The sequence below is a fragment of the Ovis aries genome, chromosome 6 (genome assembly GCF_016772045.2).
Source record: "Ovis aries strain OAR_USU_Benz2616 breed Rambouillet chromosome 6, ARS-UI_Ramb_v3.0, whole genome shotgun sequence".
NCBI classification, from domain to species: Eukaryota; Metazoa; Chordata; class Mammalia; order Artiodactyla; family Bovidae; genus Ovis; species Ovis aries.
The window spans coordinates 91,625,834-91,652,982 of NC_056059.1; the positions used below are offsets into that span (position 1 = coordinate 91,625,834).

Consider the following 27,149-nt stretch of genomic DNA (forward strand, 5'->3'; position numbering starts at 1 on the left):
ATAATTTTTTAAAGTATGACGTGTTATATTAGCTGAATTGTGTCCCCCCAAATTCATATGTTGAAGTTCTAACTGCCAGTACCTCAGAATGTGGCTTTATTTAGAGATAGGATCTTTAAAGAGATAATTAATTTAAAATGGGATAATTAGGATGGTTCCTAAACCATTATGACTGGTGTCCTTATTAGAAGAGATGAGGATGCAGAGAGGTACAGAGAAGACCACGTGAAGACACGGGGAGGAGATGGCCATCAGCAAGCCAAGGAGAGAGATTTCAGAAGAAGCCAACCCTGCTGACTCCTTGGTCTTGGACTTCCAGTATCCAGAATTGTGAGAAAATAAATTTCAATTGCTTAAGCTGCTCAGTGTGTGATCTTTTGTTATGACAGCTCTGGCTGAATGATACAACATACATACTGGAGGAAAAAATATGTATATATAGAAGAGTGTACTGGTGTGGCTCAGTGAATTTTAACTGAGTGTCAGTGGCATGACAGTACCCTTCCTTGCTTCCCCAAAGGTAACTTGTATCTTAGGTAAATTTTGTCTATTTTTGAATTATATAAATGGCATTATACAATATGTTCTATTTAGTGTGTTATTTCTTTCTCCAAATATTTTTGAGATTCATTCATGTTATGTGTGGAGGAGGAGTTTGTTCATTTTAATTTTCTTATAATATTCTGTTGTATGACTTACAATGGGGTATACATCCAGCTGATGGACATTTTGATTGTTTCCCATTTGGTGTTATGAGTGTTCTTGTGTGCATCTTTTGGTCCACACGTATATGCATTTCTCCTGAGTGTATCATTGGGAGTGGAATTGCTAGTTCATAGTGTGTGTATATATTCAATTTAAGAAGTTATACCAATTTATGCTTCCACTGTTAGTGAGTGAATGAGACTTTCATTGACCCTCCATCCTCATATATATTTCATTTCATCAGGCTCAATGTTTTTTTCCCTAGTTTTTTTGCTTTTAATGATTTAGAAGTTTTTCATTATTATAAAATACTGATTTTATTTCTATAAAATAGAGATTGTCCATAATTGATTGTTTCAGACTATGAATTATTGTTTGATATAGTGTGAATTTAAGTTACTTGATCTCTAAATTAATACCTAACTTTCCCACCAAAGTTTGTTAGTGGTTTTTCTCTGCTGTAATCAGTGACTGGGGCTAGAGTGATCTGAAGGCTTTACTGGACTGGATGTCCAAAATGGCATCACAGACCTTATCCATGTAACTTCTTTCTTCAGCAGTATAGTCCCAGCTGTTAAATGGCTCCTGAAGACTCCTCCATTTGGCTTGCCTTTCCAGCCATGTAGTTTAGGTGGTGGTGACTCCACTGTTCTCCTCTTTCTTCTTCACTATGTAATTACTTTTACCAGTGTTCTCTGTTTTTTCATAGTTTCAGTTCATTGTGTAGTGTCCTTTCTCTTTAGTCTGAAGCACTTCCTTTAGCATTTCTTGCAAGGCAAGTCTAATAGCAGTGAACTCCCTTAGTTTCTGTTATCTGGAAATGCTTTTATTTCTCCTTCATTCTTAAAAGATAGTTTTGCCAGATTTAGAATTTTTGATTGACAGAATTTTTTTTCTTCCAGAATTTAAAATATGTCACCTCTCAGCGTTCTGGTCTCCATGGCTTTTGATGAGAAGTTGACTATTAATCTTATTAACGATCCTTTGTATATGATGAATCACTTCTCTCTCAGTGCTTTCAAGATTCTCTCTCATTGGTGAGAATTTGATTATTATCTGTCTCTTTCAGTTTATCCTGCTTGAAGTACACTGAACTTCTTGGATGTGTAGACTCATGTGTTCCTGCTAGATTTGAGAAAATTTTGGTCATTATTTCTGTGAATATTCTTTCTATCCCTTTCTCTTTTCTGTTTCTGGAACTTGCATTATATTACTTTATTTTATGGCATTCCATAGGTCCCTTAGGCTCTGTTCACTTTTTTCATTCTTTTTTTTTTTTTCCCTTGCTCCTCAGATGCAGTAATTTCAATTGACTTATTTTCAAATTTGCTGAGTCTTTCTTCTGCTGGCTCAAAAATGCTGATAAACCCCTCTAGTGAATTTTTCATTTCAGTTTTTTACTTTTCAGCTCCAGAATTTGTATTTGGCTCCTTTTTGTAATTTCTTTCTCTATTGCTACCCTCATTTTCTTCATGCAGCATTTTCCCTAGTTTTCTTTTATTCTTTGTACATGATTTCCTTTAGCTCTTTGAGTGTATTTTAAGATGCTTGATTCAACATCTTTGTCTAATAAGTCCCATGAATGTCTGGGTTTCTTCAGGAATGGTTTTTCGTCAGTTCTTCCTTTTTGAAAGGGCTGTACTTTTGTGTTTCTTTCTATGCCTTTCTTGTTGTTGAAAACTAGACATTCTGAGTATAGTAGGAACTCTGAAAATCGAATTCTCTCACTTGGTGACTGAAACCATCCGTTTGTTTCTTTACCAAGTATTTTTGCAAAGTGGGTATTCTTTGTTATGTGTAGTGACTGAAATTTGTTTACTTGTGTTGTGGTCAACCAGTGACCTGACATGACTTTATAAACATAGGTTAAGGCAAGTAGAATGACACAAAAAGTCTGCTCATATATGTTAGGGTAAATTTTATTCAAAATGAATTTCAGGAAGTTATCTTAGGGATCTGAATTAAAGTTGAATTCCAGATATTATTTTGGATTTCTTTTCTCAAAATGAGATTAGATTCTATCCTTTGCAATATATACTAAGTTTGTATGGGAAATAAGTGAATATTTTATTTCTTTTGCATGTCAGTGCCCATAACCTTGGAGAAGGCAGTGGCACCCCACTCCAGTACTCTTGCCTGGAAAATCCCATGGATGGAGGAGCCTGGTAGGCTGCAGTCCATGGGGTTGCTAAGAGTCGGACATGACTGAACGACTTCACTTTCACTTTTCAGTTTTATGCATTGGAGAAGGAAATGGCAACCCACTCCAGTGTTCTTGCCTGGAGAATCCCAGGGACGGGGATCCTGGTGGGCTGCCGTCTGTGGGGTTGCACAGAGTCGGACACGACTGAAGTGACTTAGCAGCAGCCCATAACCTAAAACCATTCCCTTTTGATTCCATCACTTGTTGGTACCTCAAGTCAGAATCTAAGTGGTATAATTTTGAAAATGTCCTTGGTTTACACTTTGCAGGCTCAAGAGGATCTGGAAGTCTTGAAATAGAGGAAGTAGCAGATGTGACAAAAGTTAGCTTTTGGGAACTAAGAGCACCTTTTGTATTGTACTGTAGTACCCAAATTTTCAAACTTGATTTTAAAATAAAACATATACTTCTGAAACAAAGAATGCCTGTTATGTTTGTAGCAAGCAAATGTTAATATATGTAGCATTTATGCTAAAGCTTACTCTGAAAACTTTCTTATCCTATCTTAGAGAATTGCTACAGCAAGCCAAGATGATTGTATAAACTTTATTTTTTTGTAGTTTTTATTGAAAAATAATGTTACTGTTTTCCAAATTACAAAACTGGATGTTTCAAACTATATTTGCTACTCATTCCAAGATTCAAATATATTTCTCCTTGTATGCTCCCAGTTGAAAATTATGATCTAACATTTCAACTAATGTTATAGTGTCTGCCATTGTGAATCTATCTTGTCTGTCTTTTCTCCTCTGGTATTTGTGATATTTGTTAGGCTTTGTGGTTGCTGATGTGTAATTTGTGAAAATTCATTTGTTACTTTAATTGTGAATTTTTTTATTGGTGTATCGTTACTTTACAATTTTGTGTTAGGTGAATTTTTATTTTGAGTGATTTAGTTAGATGTAATGCATTGTGTTATTACTTATAATTCTGTTTCTACCAAAATGTACAATTCTAATTTAATTAGGTTCTGTTTTTATGTTCTAAAACACAGATGAGATACTTCAATAAATGATGGTCTTTGATTTGGGATTTTATTTTCTATCTCAATCCATTCTTTCCCTGCAAGCTAAATAATTGTTTTACTTAGTCCCAAAGTATGGTGAGCTATTTACAGAGGTCTTTGTGTGTATATGAATGGTGGCTGTCTACAGTGCTAATGCTGTGATTCTTGCTTCTTGTCCAGGCTGAACTTCAGCAAGCTCCTCAATAAGAATTTCACTTAGAATTCTGTTTTCTTTGTCAAATCTTCCCTGAACACACCACAGCCCTAGGTCATCTTTCCTTTTCCTCAGTAGCTCTTAAACTTAATTGAGAGTTTATTATGTTGACTGTCTTATCCTGCTCCCATTAGTATTCCTTCTGAGTGATGATGAGCATCAGTTAGAGTGAGACACTGTAGATACACATGCATTTCATTTTTTTTGTACCTATTAGTCATCAGGAAGTATAATTGATCTGTATGACCTAAATTCAATAACATATATACTTACTATAATTCTTTATGACTGTAATCAAATTTTTTAAAAAGAATTGTTAAGGTATTCAACAAGGAGGCCATTAGATTGAGGTGGCTTTAGTGCCTTGGTAGCCTACACAAGCAAACTAAAACCAGAGTCAGTACACTTGAATCTGAAAAAATGAAAACCAATCAACTAGGTTTTCCCAAGTAAAGCAGCTATTTAAGCTATAGTCAATCGAATAATTTTCTTGCTTTGTTTCTGCATCTTCTCTGTAAAAACCTCAACCCTAGCTCCTGTCAATGGAGTGTTTCTAACCAGCTTTGGTTTGGTGCTGCTTGATTTGATTAATATTTGCTCAGATTTTTGAAAAATATCAATGTGTGTGCCTCAGTTTCCCTTTTAACAAGACTCTCTGTTGGTTGTACAGAAGCTTCCCAAACACCTTCTGGTACCACTATTAAGGTGGATCTGGCTAGGCTAGGCTTCCCAGGTGGCTGAGTGGTAAAGAATCCACCTGTCATTGCAGGAGATGTGGGTTTGATCCCTTGCTCGGGAAGATCCCCTGAAGAAGGAAATGGCAACCCACTCCAGTATTCTTGCCTGGCAACCCACTCCAGAATTCCATGGACAGAGCAGCCTGACAGGCTGCTGTCCAGAGAGTGACAAATGAGTCTAACATGACTTAGCAAGTAAACAACAACCAAGCTAGACTACATATTGTTCTGCCTCTGTTTATGGTTGAATTTGTTACCATGTGGGCTTTTCTTAATAAAACAAAATTAACAAGATGAAAAGTCCAGTTACCTATACAATTTAGGATGGCACATTCATGATTTAGTCTCAATTTTACCCTTATTCCATATAGTCAAAATATGACTTTGATCTCTTTATATCTCATGTGATTGTAAGAATATAAGCATTCTTTTATCTTGAGGAAAGTTAATTTGTATCCCTGAAGTGTTTTAGTGATAATTTACATGTTCCTTTGAATTTAACATGAGGTATTTCTACTAACTATATCTAAGATGTTTATCACTTCCAACATAATAGATTTCTTTTTTGATCAGCATTATTTACAATACTGTAGAAGGCAATGGCACCCCACTCCAGAACTCTTGCCTGGAAAATCCCATGGACAGAGGAGCCTGGTAGGCTGCAGTCCATGGGGTCGCTATGAGTTGGACACAACTGAGCGACTTCACTTTCACTTTTCACTTTCATGCATTGGAGAAGGAAATGGCAATCCACTCCAGTGTGCTTGCCTGGAGAATCCCAGGGACGGGGGAGCCTGGTGGGCTGCCGCCTCTGGGGTCGCACAGAGTCAGACACAACTGAAGCGACTTAGCAGCAGTAGCAGCACCGTTTACAATACCAGTTATCTAAACATGAGTGTTTCCTACCTTTGATTGCTGGTGATATTTGGCTTATATATGTGCTTTTTTCACACTGGAGTATAAAAAATTTAAAGTCAGATATCATGTTGTCTTTGTTTGCCTCATAGGATCTTGAAGATAGTAGGTGCACAGTTTATATTTACTAAGTTGAATTTGATTGAATTGAGAATATGCCAGGAATCCCTTCAGTCTCGTATAGTAATCTGAAGGATGTCTTTAATTTCTAACAGCAAGTTTGTGCCCTCAGTGGTTCTAGAAGTTTTTAAAAAAGGTGGTATTATGGTTAATAAAATAGTTCAGATAGTCTTGAAATTCTAGGAATACCTTGGAAATAATGACTATTACTATCTCCTTTAGGGCCAGATCTTGAAGTCAGCTCAGGTTTCTAAATCCCCAGACTGCCACGTATGTTCAGAGTCATTTGCATGTACGATTACCCAGACTGAAGTGTGTATATTGATGTCCCTGTGGCCTGAAGGGAATGTCCTGCAAACTGAAATGGTCTGTTCAAGGTCTTGAATGAATTAGTACAAACTCATGGTTTTTAGCCATTTGGAGGTTGTTGTGTGCTCTTGACAGTCTGGTGAAGGCTACCTGTATGTGTGCATTTGTATGTTATGTATAATTTTAGGAAATTGTTGAGCCTTGAAAACCACACATACCAAGGTAAAAGTCTTCTGGGAATGATGGAGTTGGACAGACTCTTTAACTCTCCTTAACGTGAGATTGATGTTAAACTTTTTTCAATTTCTCCTTTTGTCCTCTTTTCCTATTCTGTAGTAACTAAAGTCGGAGAAGGCAATGGCACCCGACTCCAGTACTTTTGCCTGGAAAATCCCATGGGCGGAGGAGCCTAGTGGGCTGCAGTCCATGGGGTCGCTAAGAGTCGGACAAGACTGAGCGACTTCCCTTTCACTTTTCACTTTCATGCATTGGAGAAGGACATGGCAACCCACTCCAGTGTTCTTGCCTGGAGAATCCCAGGGACGGGGGAGCCTGTTGGGCTGCCGTCTGTGGGGTCGCACAGAGTCACAACTGAAGTGACTTAGCAGCAGCAGCAGTAACTAAAGTAAAAGTAAGGGAGTTTTCCTCTTGCATCTGAGCCTAGGAAATGGGATGGCCATGTTGTTCTGGCTCTAATTAAATTTGAACGAACTGGGAAAATGTTGCCTAATATGTAAACAATATGCTTGTCTCTATCACAAGTGAAAATAAGACAAGTTACTTTTGATTTTGAAATAAGTGTCTCTCAGAATGAAACCCTGTGAGGAGCATGGATTTCCCCTACTCTTAACAGCTTTTGGTGCTGTTAGAGCATTAAATTTAGTTTTAAAGCACATTTATTTTTGAAAGTCGTGTAAGCCCCTGCTTAAAACCTAACCTTAATTCTATTTCCAGTAGGGGCCTCTCATAGTTTAGTAAACAGTTTGCCAGTACACACGGTGGATATTGTAATAGGAGAAGGTTGTCATGCCTTCTGTGCCTGTGATGATTCAACAAAACTAGTAAGCTTCTCTTTATTTCCAAGTTGACTTTCTCCTAAGGCTTAAGAGTATCCCACCCAGGGATGCTCCTCTATTTGGGGCTTCCTAGGTGGCACTAGTGGTAAAGAATCTGCCTGCAGTGCAGGAGACCTGGGTGTGATCCCTGGGTTGGGAAGATCCTCTGCAGGAGGGCATGGCAACCCCCTCCAGTGTTTTTGTGGAATGCTTGTGGAATGCTGTGGAAGTGATGGGATTATGTTTGCTGTATTTGAGAAGTAATAGGAGGCTGGTATGGCTTAAGTAGAAAGGTAGAGGTGGAGAGTGGCAGGAATGAGGCAGGAGCTTGAGCCTTATGCAGAGCCTTACAGACCATGATGAATTTTGGATTTCATGTCAAGTGTGATGGAATGGTATTGGAAGGATGAAACCAGGGGAGAAATATAATTATATTTATTTTTTATAAATATTGCAGTGATTTGTATAGTGAATAACCTGTAGCAGGCAAGAGGTTAAACAAGGAGACTGATAACAAATACATTTGGATCACCATACATTATTATATGGTGATCCAAAATACATTCACTGATAGGTCAGTGATTTTTAACACGAGGTGTTAAGTTTTAGTCTAACATGGAGAAAGAAGTTCTGGTATCTGTATGACTCTGTTCTCAGTTTAGATCTTTTTGCAGAGATGATTAGTTTCATAAAGCTCCCTGAGAGCATGAATCTTAGTCCTTTAAGACTGACGCTTAAAATTCAGTGTCTTTGAAAATTGCTTAACTTTCCCCCTTCTATTATAATTAAAAAAACAGTAAAAATGTTCTTATAGGAAACTTGGAAAATAAAATTTAAAAAATCATTTATAATCTTATCTTGTTGTTCAGTCACTCAGTTGTGCCTGATTCTTTGTGACCCCACGGACTGCAGCATGCCAGGCTTCCCTGTCCTTCACCATCTCCCAGAGCTTGCTCACTCATGTCCATCGAGTCAGTGATGCCATCCAACCATCTCATCCTCTGTTGTCCCCTTCTCCTGCCTTCAATCTTTCCCATCATCAGGGTCTTTTTGAAGGAGTCAGTTTTTTTGCATCAGGTGACTATGGTATTGGAGCTTCAACATCAGTCATTCCAATAAATATTCAGGACTGATTTCTTTTAGGATTGATTGGTTTGATCTCCTTTCAGTCCAAGGGACTCTCAAGAGTCTTCTCCAACACCACAGTTCAAAAGCATCAATTCTTCAGTGTTCAGCTTTCTTTATGGTCCAACTCTCACATCCGTACCTGACTACTGGAAAAACCATAGCTTTGACTAGACAGACTTTTGTCAGCAAAGTAATGTAGAAATAGTATTTTAATTAGCTCTTGATAGTTTTTGTCTTAGCAACATTTATGGAGGATTTCTACTTCTCTTTTTATTTGAGAAAACAGAGGCCCATACAAGCTGTTATGACTTATTAAATACTGTATTCTTACTGCTTTATTGAGGTTCTCAGCCAGTCTGTGAATGGAGGGAGAACAGTGTTATTCAGTTATCAAGGTCTAGATATGGGACATGAATTAACCAAGTATGGTTTGACAAAGAAAATTAAGAGGCAAAATTACAATTACTTTTCCCTTTCCCATTTTCCCTTCTTTATAGGAAGCCAGTGTTCTTAAATCAGGTTGCAACATATTGGTCATTGTAGGCCATATATTCCCTCCCCCTGCCAAAAAAAGAGGTTCTCCCCCTGAGATTTACAGCATGACTGTAATATAGTAGATACGTCCATTTTGTTGAATGTATACATCAAATTTTACTTAAACATCAGCTTTCTGCTTAGAAAAGATGTTATTTTTCACCTCTTAACTTCCCTAAGAATAGAGACTTATTTTTTGAAAATATCTTTGTAGATTTCTCTTCCTGAACTAGATTTCTGCATGAGCCTTGTTTTCTGCCTTAAAATTTTTAAAAATCTCATTGAATTTTTTTCTGTTTGTGTAAGAGGCAAGTACATATTCCCTTCCAGATTTATATCCCTCATGGCAATTAAGTAAGGGAGTCCCTTGTTCTGGACAAGGCGGTGTAGACTATATAGCATTTAAGAGCCAAGATGCCACTTCCATCCTTCTCTTCCTGTCATGGCGACTCTCAGCTGAGATTGAGGGAGACTGTTCTTGAGTTAGCGTAGAGGCCCTGCTCACCTGCATGGAACTTGGTGTGAGCAAGAAATAAATTTTTATTGTGGTGCATCTTTACTATTTTGAGAGCTTTGTTACTACAACATAGTCTAGCAGTCTTGAACATTTTTTCATGTATGTTTTATAATATATATATAGTTTATAAATATGTAATGATAATGATGGCATACTTATAATTTTTCCTGATCTAATTCCTGTCTGTCTCCTCAAAATCATTTCTCACAATATCCATTTAAACTTCCATTCTTCCAGACTGAATACACTATGCTGTTTCACACCTGTGTCTTTGTACATGCTCTTTCCTTTACTAGAATTCACTTTTATTTTTCTACCTGTCAGATATATACATGTCTTTCAAATTTCAGATTGCCGTTACTTTCCCAGGAAAGGCTTCCATGATTTTCTCTATTTTCTTTGTACATTTGGAGTTTTTTCAGTTCAGATTTATTTACCTTTCTTTCTGTCATTAATAGTAAATTATAAACTCACAGTGTGGTAATTTCTTTTAACCTGGGTATATAATGGGGATAAATGTTTGTTAAATGAATGCCCTACCTTTGAACAGAGAACACTTTAAAGCTCTGTTGGTTAATACCTTCCTGAAAAGTAGTTGGCAGTTGGTTGAGAATAAAATAGGTAATCTTTTGTATAAATTCATGGGGTCAGGAAGAAAAAGAAAATGAGAGGGCAGGAAGGAGAAATTCTGCCACTTCAGTTCTGCTGTGATCCTCTTAAGGTTTTCATAGTAAGGGCCATATAATGTGGTGTTAGTGTTTGTGCTTTCTCTCTCTGCATTAGATTTTTATCTATCTTTTCAGTTTCCTTCATTGGGTACAGTTGACATACTGAACTGATACTATCATATTAGTTTCAGGTTTAGAACCTAGTGGTTCAGTATTTGTATATTTTGTGGAATGATCATCATGTCACCACAATAAGTCTAGTTAGCATCTGTCACATAGTTACAGTTTTTTTCCTTGTGATGAGAATTTTTACAATGTACTCTCTTGCATAACTTTCACATATGCAGTACAGCATTATTAACTACAGTCATGCTGTACATTACATCCCCAGTGATAGCTCTCTTATTCTGTCATTTTTGCTATGTGAAGTTGCTTGATGTTTGTGAAGACATCTCAGAGTTGGTAATATTCTGAAGTTCTTTGTTTCTTTCCTGGTTTGTTTTGCCTTTTTAAGTGTAAAATAGAGCATGTATCTAAAAATTAAAATGTGTAGGTACAGATTAAAGAACAAATTCTCATGTACCCGTTATTTCGGTGAAAAATAAAACTTTACTATAGTCCAGAAGCCCCTTATGTGCTATTCCCTAGTTTCATTTCCTTCTCACCTCCTGAAATAATCACTATCCTGAACTTTATGGAAATCATTCCTTTGTTTTTGTTTTCATCGTATATGTCTCTACAGCTGACCCTTGCATAACATAGGGATTGGGGCGCTGACCCTTGCACAACATAGGGATTGGGGCGCTGACCCTTGCACAACATAGGGATTGGGGCGCTGACCCTTGCACAACATAGGGATTGGGGCACTGACCCTTGCACAACATAGGGATTGGGGCACTGACCCTCTCCCCACCAAGTCAAAAATCCATATGTAACTTTATAGTTGACTCTTCATATCTGTTGGAGAAGGAAATGGCAACTCACTCCAGTATTCTTTCCTGGAGAATCCCATGGACAGAGGAGCCTGGCATGGGGTCGCAATAGTCAGACATGACTTAGCGACTAAACCACCACTACCACTGCCTCCATATCTGTGGTTCCACATCTGGGGATTTAACCAACTGCAAATCATGTAGTACTATAGTACGTATTGAAAGAAATTTTGATGTAAGTGGATCCACATAGTTCAAACTTGTGTGTTCAAGAGTCTTTGTCAGTGTTTACGTTCCCTTTTTTAAAACTTTATATAGTAAATGGAACCATGCTGCGTGTACTTTTCTGTGGCAAGCTTCTTTTGTACAAGATTTGTTTTGAAATACATCCATGTTGATGTGTATAGTTGTACTTCATTTATTTTCACACTGTATAATATTCCATTGAATTAAAATACTCTACTTATCCATTCTATTTATGAACGTGTGGCTTTACATACAGAGTTTTGCTGTTGTAAAATAGTAATCACAGCTGTTTTCTCTTTCATCAAAAGTGGAGGTATCTCATTACTCTAGATACCTTCCTGATACTTGCTATTACCCAACATAAAGTTTTTTTCTAATCTGGTGGCATAAAATGGTATATCATAATGATTTGAATGTGTGTGTCCCTGATTACTAATGAAATTGAGCATCTTTTCATATGTTAAGGGATTGTACTTTTTTCTTTTCTGGAATTCCTGTTCATTTGTTTCCTGTTTTTCAGCTGGTTGTCTGTCCTTTCCTTTTCAGATACTAATAATGTGCCAACTAAATGCTTTGCAAATACCTTCTTAGTGACTGATTGGATATGGGAGGTGAGGGAGAAGAAGTGTAGAAGTACTCAGAAAATTCTGGTTTTGGGAGCTGAATGGATGCTGCTGCTGTTCATCTACGGTGTAAAATAGAGGAGGAGAAATAGATCTGGGCGCAGGGAGAAGAGGAATTAATTTAAGATATTTTGGAGTTTGATGTTATCAGGTTGCAAATGTCTCATAGAAAGTTGACTCTTAAGGATCTGAAGCTCAGGCCAAGCTTTGCTTTGCCACATAAGCCCTGGAAGAATCCTGTATGATGGGCCTTCCAGGAGACTATAGTTGGAAGGAATGTGGTAGTCCTCAAACTAATTTGTCCTCCACCCACCCCTGCTGCTTTGGCTGTGGATTCTCTCGTATGCTTTTTATGAAATAAATGTCCCAGTAAAATGATCCACCAGACACTTCATCTTAGTTATAATTATTTATTATGTTTTTGGCCTCTAAAACAATTACATAATCTTTCTTAGTATTTCTGGGAGAGAACATTACTTTTATTTTGGAAAGCATTTAGCATATTTGTCTTACATAGCCTGCAGAACATGTATCTAAATTTAAAAATTTATTCCATTGCAATAATTACATAAGTTGATAGTTGTATACAAGTTATTCCATGAACACTGAAAATCATATAAGAAACATATATCTTCAAGAATTCTACTTTGTATAGTTTTTGACTAAGTAATACTGTTTAGACCTACATTTCCAGATATTTCTGGCTGCTTCTGTATATTTGGAACTATGTACATAACACCTGAAAGAATACGGGCCCCTTGGAGGGATGGCAGTGAAGCCCCTGGAGTAAAGATCTTTCTTTAAAAAGCAGATTGCATTATTGGTTTGAATGTCTCTTAGTTATTTGAGATCCTAAGGTCTCTAATAAGCCCAGAGCTGGAAAGATCCCTTAATAACCTAGAAAGATTGGAAAGGGGAAGAAGCTGTCAGTAGCAAGGCTGGGACTTAGCACATTAACTGAGAACGTAGCGCCCCGGTATAGCTTACAGTCACAGTGCCAGGGCAGAGTCACTACTGAACAGCTCAGGGTGATGAGCCACCCTCCCCCCTGCAGGAGTAGTAGCAGCTGATTTGGTGACTGGCTTGGTCACCTTTTAGGAGAACTGAAGTCCACGAACAATTAGGGCTTGACATATACTGTACACAGGGAAACAATTGTAGAGGTAGCTTCTCTCTGGTCCATCTTATCAGTAGTGCAGTGATTATGCCTCTTTCTGTGTTCGAGGAGATCTTTTAGTCCTGTAAGAAGAGAAAGAGGGTGTAAGAGACTCTAATGTGTCCAGTCTAAATTCTGCTAGCAACATACTGAGTTCATAGGTAATCCTAGGTCCTTAGATGAGGTGTGGTGAGCTTTCCTGCTCCTACACAATCATTGTCGGTTACACAGGATGCTTTTTTAAGGCCAGGAAAAGCTTATGGGAAATTTGGCATTTTTGCTTGCATTGTTATAGCTCTGCTTCAGGGTTGAAGTGGCCTAATGACACTTCCAGACAGGTAATTAGGGTAACTTTTGATACCACACAAGATGACACCTGAAGTATAGAAGCAGATGGAGGTAGTGGAAGCATTGTGGTAACACCGTTTTAAGCCAAGAATTCCACCGGAAAGCCCAATGCAAATATTTATAACTTTCCAAAATCGACATTTCTTAAAAAGCAGTTCTTCTGAAAGCAATAGCAAACCTACCTTTGCTTGTTAATTGCTTTCAGTAAATTCTTGATGGTCTTAGATTCTGGATTCAGACATCTTTTCTCCCCATTCCTTTTCATTGTGGCACTATAGGAGTAAAAAAGAGTGAAAATATTTAAAACAATGTTGGGCCAATAAAACAGATGGAATATGTAGTTTTAAAGTCAGGCATTTAGGTTTCACTTTAGATGTCTCTCTTTGCTCTATGAAAGTCTTAGGATCAACATAAACCCTTTACTGATGTTTGGAATCATCATCACGTATTTATTGTTTGATTACAGCCAGGGAGATGATCATTAGGTTTTACTCACATAATCTCGACACGTGGGCAGGATTGACTTGCAGGAATCAGTTCAAGTTTTTCTAAGGACCTTGGATTAACAGATCCATTACTGATCTCGATGCAGGTGCAGCGTGTGTTCCTAGAGAGAGGTATGCCTGCAGGGAAAGAGACAGGTATAGCAGAGGACATCAGCACAGTTTTCATTTTAGGCACTTAATGTAGATTTGGTAGTACTTAGCAGAACCTCTGCCTCCATGTGTAATCACATAGTCAATCTGTGATCATACAGCTCTGTTTGATTTAATTAGTTGATTCCCTGAAAGAATGGAGTTGTAACTTGTTGATTGTAAGATGCATTGAGCCCCAGTCATATAGTTAATTACATTTAAGTTAACTAAGGAGATACCTGTCTCTTCCTCTTCTCTTTCTTCCCTCATATTTTCTCTGTATATCCCTTTTTCTTTTCCACTCCCACTTTCCTCTCTATTTTTATTCCACTTGCTTCTCTGATAATAAGCTCTGATCAGAAGCAATCTCTGTTCATTTACCCTTCATTTTTAGGCAGGCTGTAAAACTTTTGCAAATACGTTATTTCTGTACTTCACAAATCTATACCCTAGTCCTATTTTTGTTCTTATAAATTAAGTATCCCTTGATGTTCCTTACCTTGACTCAGAGTCAGAAGGATAAGGCAGAAAATAAGAAAACCACTTTTGTTCATGGTGCTGCAACTGAAGGTACTTCTGCAGTAGCTCAGACTGCCTGAAGAGTTGAGGAGTGTTTCAGAAAATGTAGATTTCAGATGGAGTATTTATTTGCAAAGGCACTTTCCCTCTCTAACTCTGATTGGATGACATTACAGTTGACTTAGCAAAACCTGCAGTCTGTTCCTTGGGGAAGTCCCACACTGCAGAATCGAAGATATTGTTTATATTTATTGTGGCTTCTGAGGTATGGAATTTCCCTCTCCCTCCTTTGTTTCAATAAGAGTGAGTTAGGTTTCACTTTCTAAAACATGAACGGTTTCTTGAAAAACATAACTTTATTGCAAGTAGAATTACTTTTAAAAAAGGAACTGATATTCTTGTGCTTCCTGCAAAATAAAAATGTCAACTTAAGCTCAAATCAGAGTCCTAAATACATTTTTGTTTTTTTTAAACTATGTGCTGCACAGATCCATCTCTCCTTTATTTTGTTGTTCTTACAAATATATCTATACATTTGTGTCCACTAAAATTAACTTACATTAATGTTTTATGCCTAAATACAGTTTTAAAATGAATAAGTCTTACTATTTGTTTCAAATCCATTTAAATTTGCATCAGTAAGGCATAAATAGGAAATCTTACTTTTATTCACTGTTTACACTTTTTATGGGTTTCAGCGATGTCATATATGTTCTCATTTTATTTCTATAGTAATCCTGTAAGAAGATAGGATATTATTTTATATGTGGAAGAGTAATTTTAAAGATCAGGTAATAGTGTCAGGTTGTCATCCATTTATTTTAACTATGTTGCTTTTCTCTCAACATTTTAAATTTTGGTAATACTTTCAGAGGTTCGGCAATTTAAAAAACTTCCTTAGTAATAGCAATTTTCCCTCCTTTGGAGGTAAATTTAATTTTTGGAAACAATAATTTCGTCAAGCACTGCAGTATTTGATCAAATAGCGGAGTGTTTGATCAGATAGTACCAAGTAATAGGTTTGGTCTTCTGGAGAAGGTCAAAGACATGGAACTGGCAAGTTTCAAGTAATTCTAGAAGTGCTCCAATGATTCATTAACATCACTAAAATAAGTGAATAACCCCCAACATAATTATTTCTAGGTTAAGCACTATGTATTTGAATATCTGATTTCTTGTATGTAAACAAGTTTCATGTACCACAGTCCATCTCTGAATGAAAACATCATAGGATCCAGAATGGAGTAAGAAAAGGATTTGTAGCTATAGTAGGGTTATTGCCAAAAAAAAAAAAAAGCTTTTTGAGGAAATAAATTTAAAATAGGGGCATAAATAAAGACAGACCTTAGGAGAACAGAATGGAAACAGATTGATTTAAGATGAGTACAGCTCTAAGAGAGTGTCACATGCAAAGCAGAGGCAAAAATGCGGTAGCCTTAGAGCTAGTAACATTGATAACTAAAATAAGCACAATTTCAGCTGGGCAAATAGGGTCAATACTTGGTTTCTTATTTTAGCATTCAGTAATGCTTGGCTGATTATTCACAGCAGACATTATCAGTAAGAAGTAGGTAATACCCTTTTATATAACATGGGTTAGAAATTCACCAGTAGTCTGATTGTATTCTTGGCAAGTGATTGACAACAGGAGATACAAAATTAAATACTATTCTAAATGCAGGCATCCAGAAGCAAGTGATACTTGGAACCTAGGAAAATATATGGGGGGGGGGGGGGCTTTTCATAGTCAGCCTGGCTGCAGCAATGTAGGGATGGTCCAGAGAAAGGTAGGGCTTCCATGCTAGGGTTAGACTAGTGTACCTGGAAGGAACTGGCCTAAAAGTTGGCATAGAGGCCAAGATAAAAGCCCATATTTGTAAACTGAACACATGTAAAACTTGGAACCTCATATGCAGGGGCTCCGTCATCAGAACAGTGAATGAGTTGTTGCTTTGGGATGCAGAAATATCTGGATTGTTGAATCTCAGGTTGGTCTGTTCTAAGGACTGGAGTAGAGCTAAGCTTGCAAGTGGGTAAGTCAGTAGACTTAGCTGTGGGGAAACTGAAAAGTCAAAAGGAGAGGGAAGTGAGGCAGAGACTGATAGAACTGGAAAGACTTTCATCCAGCAAAAACGCCTTCTGATGAGGGAAAGGTGTGTGAGAGACAGTGACATGGAGGAGCCCTCCCATAGCTGTTTGTGTAGAATAAAAATTGGACTGTGAGTGAAAAAGCCAAACATTTTTGGGGAAATGTCTTGACATCATGGATGGAAGAGGCACAGGACAGTTCAACATTAAACAATAAACAGATACATGGTGATAATTTTATTTTTGTTAGTATCTAATTTCACAAATAAGATGCTGTCTATATAGCACAGTAGGAGAGTTGAGGTAGAGATGCCTGTTAGTGGACTATTATTAGTGAGAAAATATTTATTACTCATTTAATTGATTTTTAGTTAAATATTACATAGCATTAACTATATGCCAGACATTGTTTGAAGTGTTTTATGAATACTGACTTAATCCTTAGTTCTGGGGTCCATTTTCTCGACAACTTTGTTGTGTTGTCTTTCCAGAGAGAACATTGTCCTTGATTTGGATTTCTGATTTCTGTTCTCTCTGTCTTGATTGGCTGAAGACATCGTTGAGGTTATTTTGATGCCTCAATAATTAAACACCTAGGGTTTAAGATGGGTCTGTCTTACACTGAATCTCATACTGAAGTGAAAGATGCTGTATTGTATATGTATGTTACACATGTATATTCAGATAAACACGTGTTAGCCAGTAAACAATCACACAGATACACATTTATTTACTTATAGTATTTTATATGGTAGTTTCCTTTCCTGAAATAGATCATGTTCTATTGGATTTGTGTTAGAATATATTGAACATTGTATATCCTGGGATTTTTGTGACTGAGGGAAAAAGACATTTATTTCTCCCTAATTCTGCTATTTGCATTTTGATTCTGTTAAAATATGTAAATTTTATTTGAGTTGAGTTTTATTGTGGCTTGAAAAATACTGCAGATAGATTTTATCATTCAGCATCTTGTCATTTATTCAGCTAAATAATTCCTCAGCTGTATTCATGAGCCTGCTCAACGTCTCCTTCATCAGAAATATAGACACCTCCCAAAGTTTTTTATATTCTTGTGTTTAACTGTTGTGACTTAATGAATCATTATAAATTATCTTTCTTTGCCTCTACTAACAGTGTTTTGTTTGGTCTGTTAAGTGTAGCTACAACTATTCAGCTCTCTTTTGGTTACTGTTAACATGAAATATCTTTTTCTGTTATTTAACTTTTAACATGTTTATGTCATTGAATATAAATTGCATCTTTTGTAAAAACTGTACAGTTAGATCATGTTTTAAAAAATCCATTCTGGAGGATAGTGGCCAAGATGGTGGAGTAGACAGATCCTGAGCTCACCTTCTTTTATGAGCACACTAAAATCACAACTATCTGCAAAACAACCATCAATGAAAAAGACTGGAACCTACCGGAAAATATCTTCTACAACAAGGATGTAAAGATGGAACCACAAGATGAGTAGGAAGGGCAGACTTGTGATTAAAATCAAATCCCATTGCCCTGGGAATGCAACCCACAAACCAGAGAATAAATATATTGTAGAGATTCTCCCTTAAAAGTGAGAGTTCTGAGCTCCAAGACAAAAAATTTCAAATAGCCAAAGCAATCTTGAAAAGGAAAAACAGAGCTGTAGGAATCAGGGTCCCTGACTTCAGACTATACTACAATGTTACAGTAATCAAAACAGTATGTCAACCATCACAAAAACAGAAATACAGATCTATGGAACAGGACAGAAAGCCCAGAAATAAACTTACGCACCTGTGGTCAATTAATCTACAGTAAAGGAGGCAAGATCATACAGTAGAGGAAAGACAGTCTCTTCAAATGATGTTGGGAAAACTGGACAGCTACATGTAAAAATATGAAATTAGAGCATTCTTTAACACCACACACAAAAATAAACTCAAAATGGCTTAAAGACCTAAATGTAAGACTGGATACTATAAAACTCTTAGAGAAAAGCATAAGCCAAAACACTCTGACATAAATTACAGCAATATCTTTTCCACACCATCTCCTAGAGTGATTGAAATAAAAACAAAAAATAAATGGGACATAATTAAACTTAAAAACTTCAGCACATCAAAGGAAGCCATAAGTGAAACAAAAAGACAACCCATAGAATGAGAGAAAATATTAGCAAACAAAGCAACTGACAAGGAATTAATCTCCAAAATATGCAAAATATGTAGCTCAATAGCCAACAAAAAAATGAAAAACCCAATCCACAGATGGGCAGAAGTCCTAAATTTCTCCATGCAAATGGGCAAGAGGCATATGAAAAGATGTTTAACTTTGCTAATTATTAGAGAAATGCAAATGAAAACTGCAGTGAGATATCAGCTTACACCAGTCAGAAGGGCCATTATCAAAAAATCTACAAACAATAAATGGTGGAGAGAGTGGAGAAAAGGGAACCCTCCTACATGGTTGGTGGGAATGTAAATTGGGATAGCCACTATGGAGAACAGTATGGAGGTTCCTTAGAAAACTAAAAGAGAACTACCATATGGTCCAACAGTCCCATTCCTGGGCATGTATCTGGAGAAAACTCTAATTTGGAAAGATACATGTACCCCCAGTGTTCACTGTAGCGCTGTTTACAATAGCCAAAACAAGGAAGCAACTTAAATGTCCATTGACAGATGAATCGATAAAGAAGACGTGGTATATACATAACAATGGAGTATTACTCAGCCACAAAAAAGAATGAAATAATACTGTTTGCTGCAACATGGATAGACCTGGAGATAATCATACTAAGTGAAGTACATCAGACAAAGACAAATATCATATGATATTGCTTATATGTAGAATCTTAAAAAAAAGATGCAAGTGAACTTATTTACCAGACAGAAACAGACTCAGAGAAGAGAACAAACTTATGGGAACTTATGGTTACCAGGGGAAAGGGATGGATTCAAAGTTCAGGACTGACATGTACACACTGCTCTCTATGTCAAACCTGCGCTCCCTGCAGTAGGAGTGCAAAGTCTTAACCACTGAACCACCAGGGAAGTCTCCATCCACTATATGTAAAACAGATAGTCAACAAGGGCCTACAGTATAGCACAGGGAACAGGGCTCAATATTCTGGAATAATTTAACTAGGAAAAGAATTTGAAAAAGAATAGACACATACACACGTATAACTGGATCACATCACTGTACACCTGAAACTAACACAATGTTGTTAATCACCTATGCTCCAATACAAAATTTAAAAAAACACCCCGTAAGTTGTCTTGTCATTCTTCTGCTTAGGACCTTTCAATACCTTAGTTATATTTAGAATTAAATCCAGTTCTGTATCTTGTTTTACTAAGTTCTCTATAATCTGGTTGCTACTGGTTTCTCCATCCTCATCTCACATTTTCCCTCTCAGCCACTCTACTCCAGTCACAGAGGCTTTTATACTAGCAATTTTCTTTATTTGGAATGTTTTTCCCCTTGTTCTTTGCATTGGTGATTCCTTCTGGACATTTGGATTTTATCTAAATAGCCCCTTCTCTTACCAAACAACCTAGAACATCCATGACCTTATTTTAATTCTCTGGCATTTCTCACGCTCTGATACTTGCTTAGTTTACTTTTTAATGTCTGTTTTGTCGCATTCAGTTATAAGCCCTTAAAGAACAGGGACCTTATCAGTCTTTTTCAGAGCTCATACCTATCACCTAGCATGTCACCTGGCATATGGAAGGTACTCAATAAATACTGGATGGATGGATAGATGTATACATCTTTCTAGACTTTAAGCAATGATGCAAATAAGAATTATACATCTTCAAAGAGAATTTCCATTGACTCATCACATGTCTACATTAAGACATGAATAAACACTGCTGTTTCCTAGCTTTAGAAACCATGTTTAACCTAAGAAAGCTATAATTTCCCCAGAAGTTAGCATAGATTCAGATAAGTAGAATCAATACAGGTATTCTCAGCTAGCTATAGGTCAAAATCTTTATTTCTAGGACAGTGGGGTAAATATGTAAAAGGTGGTACACTAAAATTTTTAAACTATTCATTGGAGGTTCTCTGCAATTATGTACTGAATGAACAAAGGAATGCCGGTCTTTTCAGTGCATATTGCTTACGTGTTCATTGATGGTTTTGGAAGCAGAAGAACAAGGAGAATTGTACTTGTTCTGATTATTGTCTGTCTACTTTATGAAGGGAACCAAGTTAGTCTCATGGGATACTAGGATAAGATCCAATGTCTGTCCTTGATGGATTTGCATTCTAACTGGAAAGGCCGCAAATATGAAACAGTAAATATCAATTAAAAAAACTGTGCTCAATGATAAATGAGTGGTATAGATAATATATGATATGGGGGTTATAGGTGATTGTATTTATGAAGATCAGTAATAGATGAACCTTAAAGTGTGGATTGTATTTAGACAAGCGGCCAGGAAGGGAAGCATACACAATTAGAGAAGTGTCACGAAAAATGGATTAGAGAGATGCCAACCAGCCAATCAGGCAGATTGCTTCAGTCTCATTGGGTTGGTAATATCTTGTTAGGATTCTGTAGGCTCTGGTCCTTGGGTTTACAGGTCTGGAAACTCATTTTTTTCTAATCATTCAGGGTAAACCTGTTCTTAAAGAGTTAATTCTGCAAACCAGATATACAAGAACGTAAGATGAAAATTAAAGACAGTTTATTCATTTGTATGAAGACCTTCCAGTGACTGGAATGATTGAGTCTGATAACCAATTCACCCTTTTCTAGTATCAGAATACCTGAGAAGTTGAATTAGTTATCAGGTTGTTTTCTTGTGAAAATAGAGTGAAAACAAAGGATGGTTTTCTCCTTGTTTTGAGTGGGGCTCTGCTCAGGAGAGAAACCTTTATAAGTGTGATCAATGTGGAGGAGAATTCGGGAAAAAAAAACCTTTAGAGACAATAGTAAGCCAACTATTACTTGTTACATCCATTGGCAGCCTTACATGAATTGTGTGAATAAAAATCTAAATAATAACTTCGAAATTTTATGTTTTAATTTTTGCATGACTTTTTATATATTTACTTTCTTAGTATTCACTGATCTGAGTCTAGTTTTTAAAAGAAAGAATTAAGGGGAAAAGTACATCTGTAGTTTCAGTTTCATTTGCTGTTGATTTAAGACTAACTATGGCATCAGGCCAAAATAAATTGTCTGCCCTAACAGACTTGTTACAGACCCAGGAAAAAAAAATGCTTTCCGAGAAACTAATGTGCTTAGAAGAAATTTCCTAAAAAGTGAGCAGGAGCAATTCAGTGATTTCCATAGGCTGAGAATCCCCTCAGCTGATTTACAGTACACCTTGGAAAAGTCTGGGAAAGGAGGGTAAAGCTTTGCCTTTCAAAGTCTTGACTGAATTGTCAAAAGATTCTCTTATCTAACAGTGTCTGGTAGTACTGGTTTTATACTTTTAAGTTACCGGTGTGTCTCATCATTCACACCCAGGGCAGAGTTGGTATACTTAAAATGAGCATGCTTGGGAAAGCCTAAATAAATAACTTCTGTTTGTATGCATACTGAAACCATGCAGTGCTTTGCTTTTCTCACACTTAATGGGATGATGAGATGGTCTGGGTCTCTACAGATAGCAGTGTATAGTTTGGTCTCTCACTTGCTCTGTGAACCTGGACAAACTGTTAGGTAGGTCTGGGCTTCAGTTTTCTTATTTTCAAATATGTGTTATAATATATACCTTTCACATTGTTCTAAAGATGGCATTATTAAAAAGGTATTTTAAGAAGTGTAAATGAAGTTTTAATCGGTCAGCATTTCAAAAATATAGCCAGGTCTCTGTGCAAGTTTCAGCTTATCTCCTAAGTGCAACAGGTAGTATTTTCCCTCTAGATGATGTAGTAACTCGTATGATCAGACGTGTCTGTTAGTCTACAGCATTGATCAGCCATAGCATGCCTCTTCTGGTGGAACTGAGGGCTGGAATCATGCAGCATTTAGTCTTAGGAAAGGGCTTATTTAGGTAACTTGTCTTATCTTCATTGCATAAGCGTATACCATGAATTTACTGAAGACACAGATGCTCATTTTTTACTTTTCTTCTTTGTGCTATAGGTCATAGCCTGAAAATTTTAAAAGAAAGAAATTCAAGCCAGAAGTATTGATAAGGAAGAAATAAAATTTTGCATAGAAGATTTTTTGCATAGGAACCACCCTTTCAAATTTAGAAATGATCGAATTTATCAAAGTAGGTGGCTATAAGATCAGTGTACTACACTTTCTCCATCAGAAACAAAATAAGTTTAATGTTATTTTATAAAAATTTACAGAAGCAACAAATTCTTAAAAACATGAATATTAGGAGTAAAACTAACAAAAGGCAAGCAAGACTTGTTTGCAGAAAATGTAGGTGAATTTTCTAAGATAATGTTGAGATTAAATACAGAAAGATTACCCTTTTGATAAAGTTAAGCAAAACTAAAGTTAAATAATATTTTGTTTAACTGTGTGTGTATAAATAAAACTAATTTTAAAAAGGCTTCCCAGGTGGTGCAGTGGTAAAGACTCTTCCTTCTAATGCAGGAGATGCAAGAGACATGGGTTCGATCTTTGGGTTAGGAAGATCCCCTGGAGGAGCAAATGACAAATCGCTCCAGTATTCTTGCCTGGAGAATCCCACGGCCAGAGGAGCCTAATAGGCTACAGTCATAAAGAGTTAGACATGACTAAGCAGCAGAACACACACGCAATTTTAAAAAGCAAGAGAGTGATGGTTGCACAGTAACATGAATGTACTTAATACTGCTGAACTGAACACTTAAAAATGTTTCAGTTCAGTTCAGTCGCTCAGTTGGGTCCGACTCTTTGCGACCCCATGAATTGCAGCACGCCAGGCCTCCCTGTCCATTACCAACTCCCGGAGTTCACTCAGAATCGCGTCCATCGAGTCAGTGATGCCATCCAGCCATCTCATCCTCTGTCGTCCCCTTCTGCTCCTACCCCTAATCCCTCCCAGCATCAGAGTCTTTTCCAATGAGTCAACTCTTCACTTGAGGTGGCCAAAGTACTGGAGTTTCAGCTTTAGCATCATTCCTTCCAATGAACACCCAGGGCTGATCTCCTTTAGAATGGACTGGTTGGATCTTGCAGTCCAAGGGACTCTCAAGAGTCTTCTCCAACACCACAGTTCAAACACATCAATTCTTCAGTGCTCAGCTTTCTTCACAGTCCAACTCTCACATCCATACATGACTACTGCAAAAAACATAGCCTTGACTAGACGGACCTTTGTTGGCAAAATAATGTCTCTGCTTTTCAATATACTATCTAGGTCAGTCATAACTTTCCTTCCAAGGAGTAAGCATCTTTTAATTTCATGGCTGCAATCACCATCTGCAGTGATTTTGGAGCCCAGAAAAATAAAGTCTGACACTGTTTCCACTGTCTCCCCATCTATTTCCTGTGAAGTGATGTGACCAGATGCCATGATCTTCGTTTTCTGAATGTTGAGCTTTAAGCCAACTTTTTCACTCTCCACTTTCACTTTCATCAAGAGGCTTTTTAGTTCCTTTTCACTTTCTGCCATAAGGGTGGTGTCATCTGCATATGAAGTATTGATATTTCTCCTGGCAGTCTTGATTCCAGCTTGTGCTTCTTCCATCCCAGCGTTTCTCATGATGTACTCTGCATATAAGTTAAATAAGCAAGGTGACAATATATTATCTTGACGTACTCCTTTTCCTATTTGGAACAAGTCTGTTCCTGTCCAGTTCTAACTGTTGCTTCCTGACCTGCATATAAGTTTGTCAAGAGGCAGGTCAGGTGGTCTGGTATTCCCATCTCTTTCAGAATTTTCCACAGTTTATTGTGATCCACACAGTCAAAGACTTTGGCATAGTCAATAAAGCAGAAATAGGTGTTTTTCTGGAACTCTCTTGCTTTTTCCATGATCCATTGGATGTTGGCAATTTGATCTCTGGTTCCTCTGCCTTTTCTAAAACCAGCTTGAACATCTGGAATTTCACGGTTCACGTATTGCTGAAGCCTGGCTTGGAGAATTTTGAGCATTACTTTATTAGCGTGTGAGATATTAGGTTATGTGTATTTTACCACAATTTTTTAAAAAGCAAGGGAAGAAACAGAGTTCAGAATAGTGATTGTCTTGGGGTTGGCAGAGGCAAGGGAATAGGATAGGGAAGAAACACATAGTTACATTGTTATTAATATTCTAGTTCTTAATTTGAGTGGTGTGTTCATGGGTCTTCATTTTATGATACATATATATGCCTCAGAGGTGACAATGTATGTATCATCAACTACAGTGATAAATCCAAGTCTGTATACCAGTGGTCCACTGAAACATTAATTGACTGTAAAGTTCTCATTTCAGAGAAAGTGTGAGAGTAAGTTTTTATTCCTGGTTCCTCCTTTGGAGAGGAGCAGAAGAAATGTGGCATAATTATGCTGATGCTTTTCTGAGTCATTTAATATATTAAAAATTGGAAGTTTCCAATAATCTCAATTAAATTGTAGCAATATTTTGACTTAACAGAGTGACTGATGGATTTAAATCATTTTGCTGTTCAGAAAGGGACTTGTTCAGTCACTAAGTAGTATCTGATTCTGTGAATCTTTTCCAGTGAGTTGGCTCTTCACTTTGGGTGGCCAAAGTATTAGAGCTTCAGCTTCAGCATCAATCCTTCCAATGAATATTCAGGGTTGATTTCCTTTAGGATTGACTGGTTTGATCTCCTTGCTGTCCAAGGGATTCTCAAGAGTCTTCTCCAGCATCACAGTTTGAAAGCATCAATTCTTCCAGGGAAGCCTCAGATCACATCTTTATCCATTCATCTGTTGATGGTAATTTAGGTTGCTTCCATGTCTTGGCTATAGAAAATAGTACTGCTGTGAACACTGGGGAGTGTGTATCTTTTTACATTAGAGTTTTCTCTAGATATATGCCTAGGGGTGGGATTGCTGGACCATGTGGCGGTTCTGTTTTTAGTTTCTTAAGAACCTCCATATGTTTCTCTGGAGTGATTGTACCAGATTACATTCCCACCAAGAATGTAAGAGGATTCCCTTTTCTCCATCCTCTCCAGCATTTACTCTTTGTAGATTTTTTTATGATGACCATTCTGACTGGTGTGAGGTGATACCTGTTTATAGTTTTCACCTGCATTCTAATAACTAGAAATGTTGAGCGTCTTTTCATGTGCTTTTTGGCTGTTTGTTTGTTTTCTTTGGAGAAATGTCTTTTCTCCAAAGATTTTTCTTTGGAGGAAGGTCTTCTGTCTGTCTTTGGATTGAGTTGTTTTTCTTTCTTTTTTTAATGTGTTGAGCTGCATGAACTGTATATTTTGGAGACTAATCCCTTGTCAGTTGCTTTGTTTACAAATATTTTCTCTCATTCTGTGGGGTGACTTTTTGTTTTGTTTATGTTTCCTTTGCTGTGCAAAAAGCTTTTACGTTTAATTAGGTCTCATTTGTTTACTATTGCCTTTATTTTTTATTACTCTAGGAGGTAGATCCAAAAAGATACTGCTGCAACTTATGTCAAAGTGTGTTCTGTGTGTTCTTCTAAGAGTTTTATAGTTTGGTCTTACATGTAGGTCTTTAATGCATTTTGAATTTATTTTTGTGTATAGTATTAGAGAATATTCTAATTTCATTTTTTAATGTGTAGCCGTCCAGTTTTCTCAGAACCACTTATTGAAGAGACTGTCTTTTCTCCATTGTATAGTCTTGCTTCCTTTGCATAAATTGTCCATAGGTGTGTGACTGTGTTCTGGACTTTCTATCCTACCCTATTGATCTGTATTTCTGTTTTTATATTTCTGTTATGGTTTATGGTACCATAGTGTTTTGATTACTATAGCTTTATAGTGTAGTCTGAAGTCAGGGAGCCTGATTCCTCCAGCTCCATTTTCTTTTTCAAGATTGCTTTGTCTATTCAGGGTCTTTAGTGTTTCCATATAGATTTTAAAATTCTTTGAAAAATGTCACTGGTGTTTTGTTAGGGATTGCATTGAATCTGTAAATTGCCTGGGGTAGTGTGGTCCTTTTGATAATACTGATTCTTCAGTCCAGAGCATGGTATATCTTTCCATTTGTTGGTGTCATTTTCAGTTTCTATAGTTTTTAGAGTAAAGGTCTTTTGCCCTCTTAGGTAGGTTTATTCATAGATATTTTATCCTTTTTGATATGATGGTAAATAGGACTGTTTCCTTAATTTCTCTTTGTGATCTTTTGTTGTTAGTGTAAAGATATGCAACAGACTTATGTATATTAATTTTATATCCTGCAACTTTATTGAATTCATTGATGAGCTCTAGTAGTTTTCTAGTAGCATCTTTAGGATTATTTTATGTATAGTATCATGTCATCTGCAAATAGTGACAGTTTACTTCTTCTTTCCAATTTGATTCCTTTTATTTCTTTTTCTTCTCTGATTTCTGTGGCTAGGACTTCTAAAACTATGTTGAACAGAAGTGATGAGAGAGGACGTC

General features: G+C 36.9%; 2 protein-coding genes across 4 annotated transcripts in view; one reads left to right on the plus strand and one right to left on the minus strand.

Annotated features, from left to right (window-relative positions):
- Nucleotides 1–27,149, plus strand: part of ART3 (ADP-ribosyltransferase 3 (inactive)) — a 151,390-nt gene that overhangs the window by 26,483 nt on the left and 97,758 nt on the right. The gene's annotated exons all lie outside the window — the stretch shown is intronic.
- CXCL10 (C-X-C motif chemokine ligand 10) lies at nucleotides 12,311–14,664 on the minus strand. The gene is given in 4 exon segments (NM_001009191.1): nucleotides 12,311–13,151; nucleotides 13,599–13,688; nucleotides 13,913–14,039; nucleotides 14,551–14,664. Coding segments are annotated over 4 exon segments (309 nt in total). The 5' UTR covers nucleotides 14,606–14,664; the 3' UTR covers nucleotides 12,311–13,114.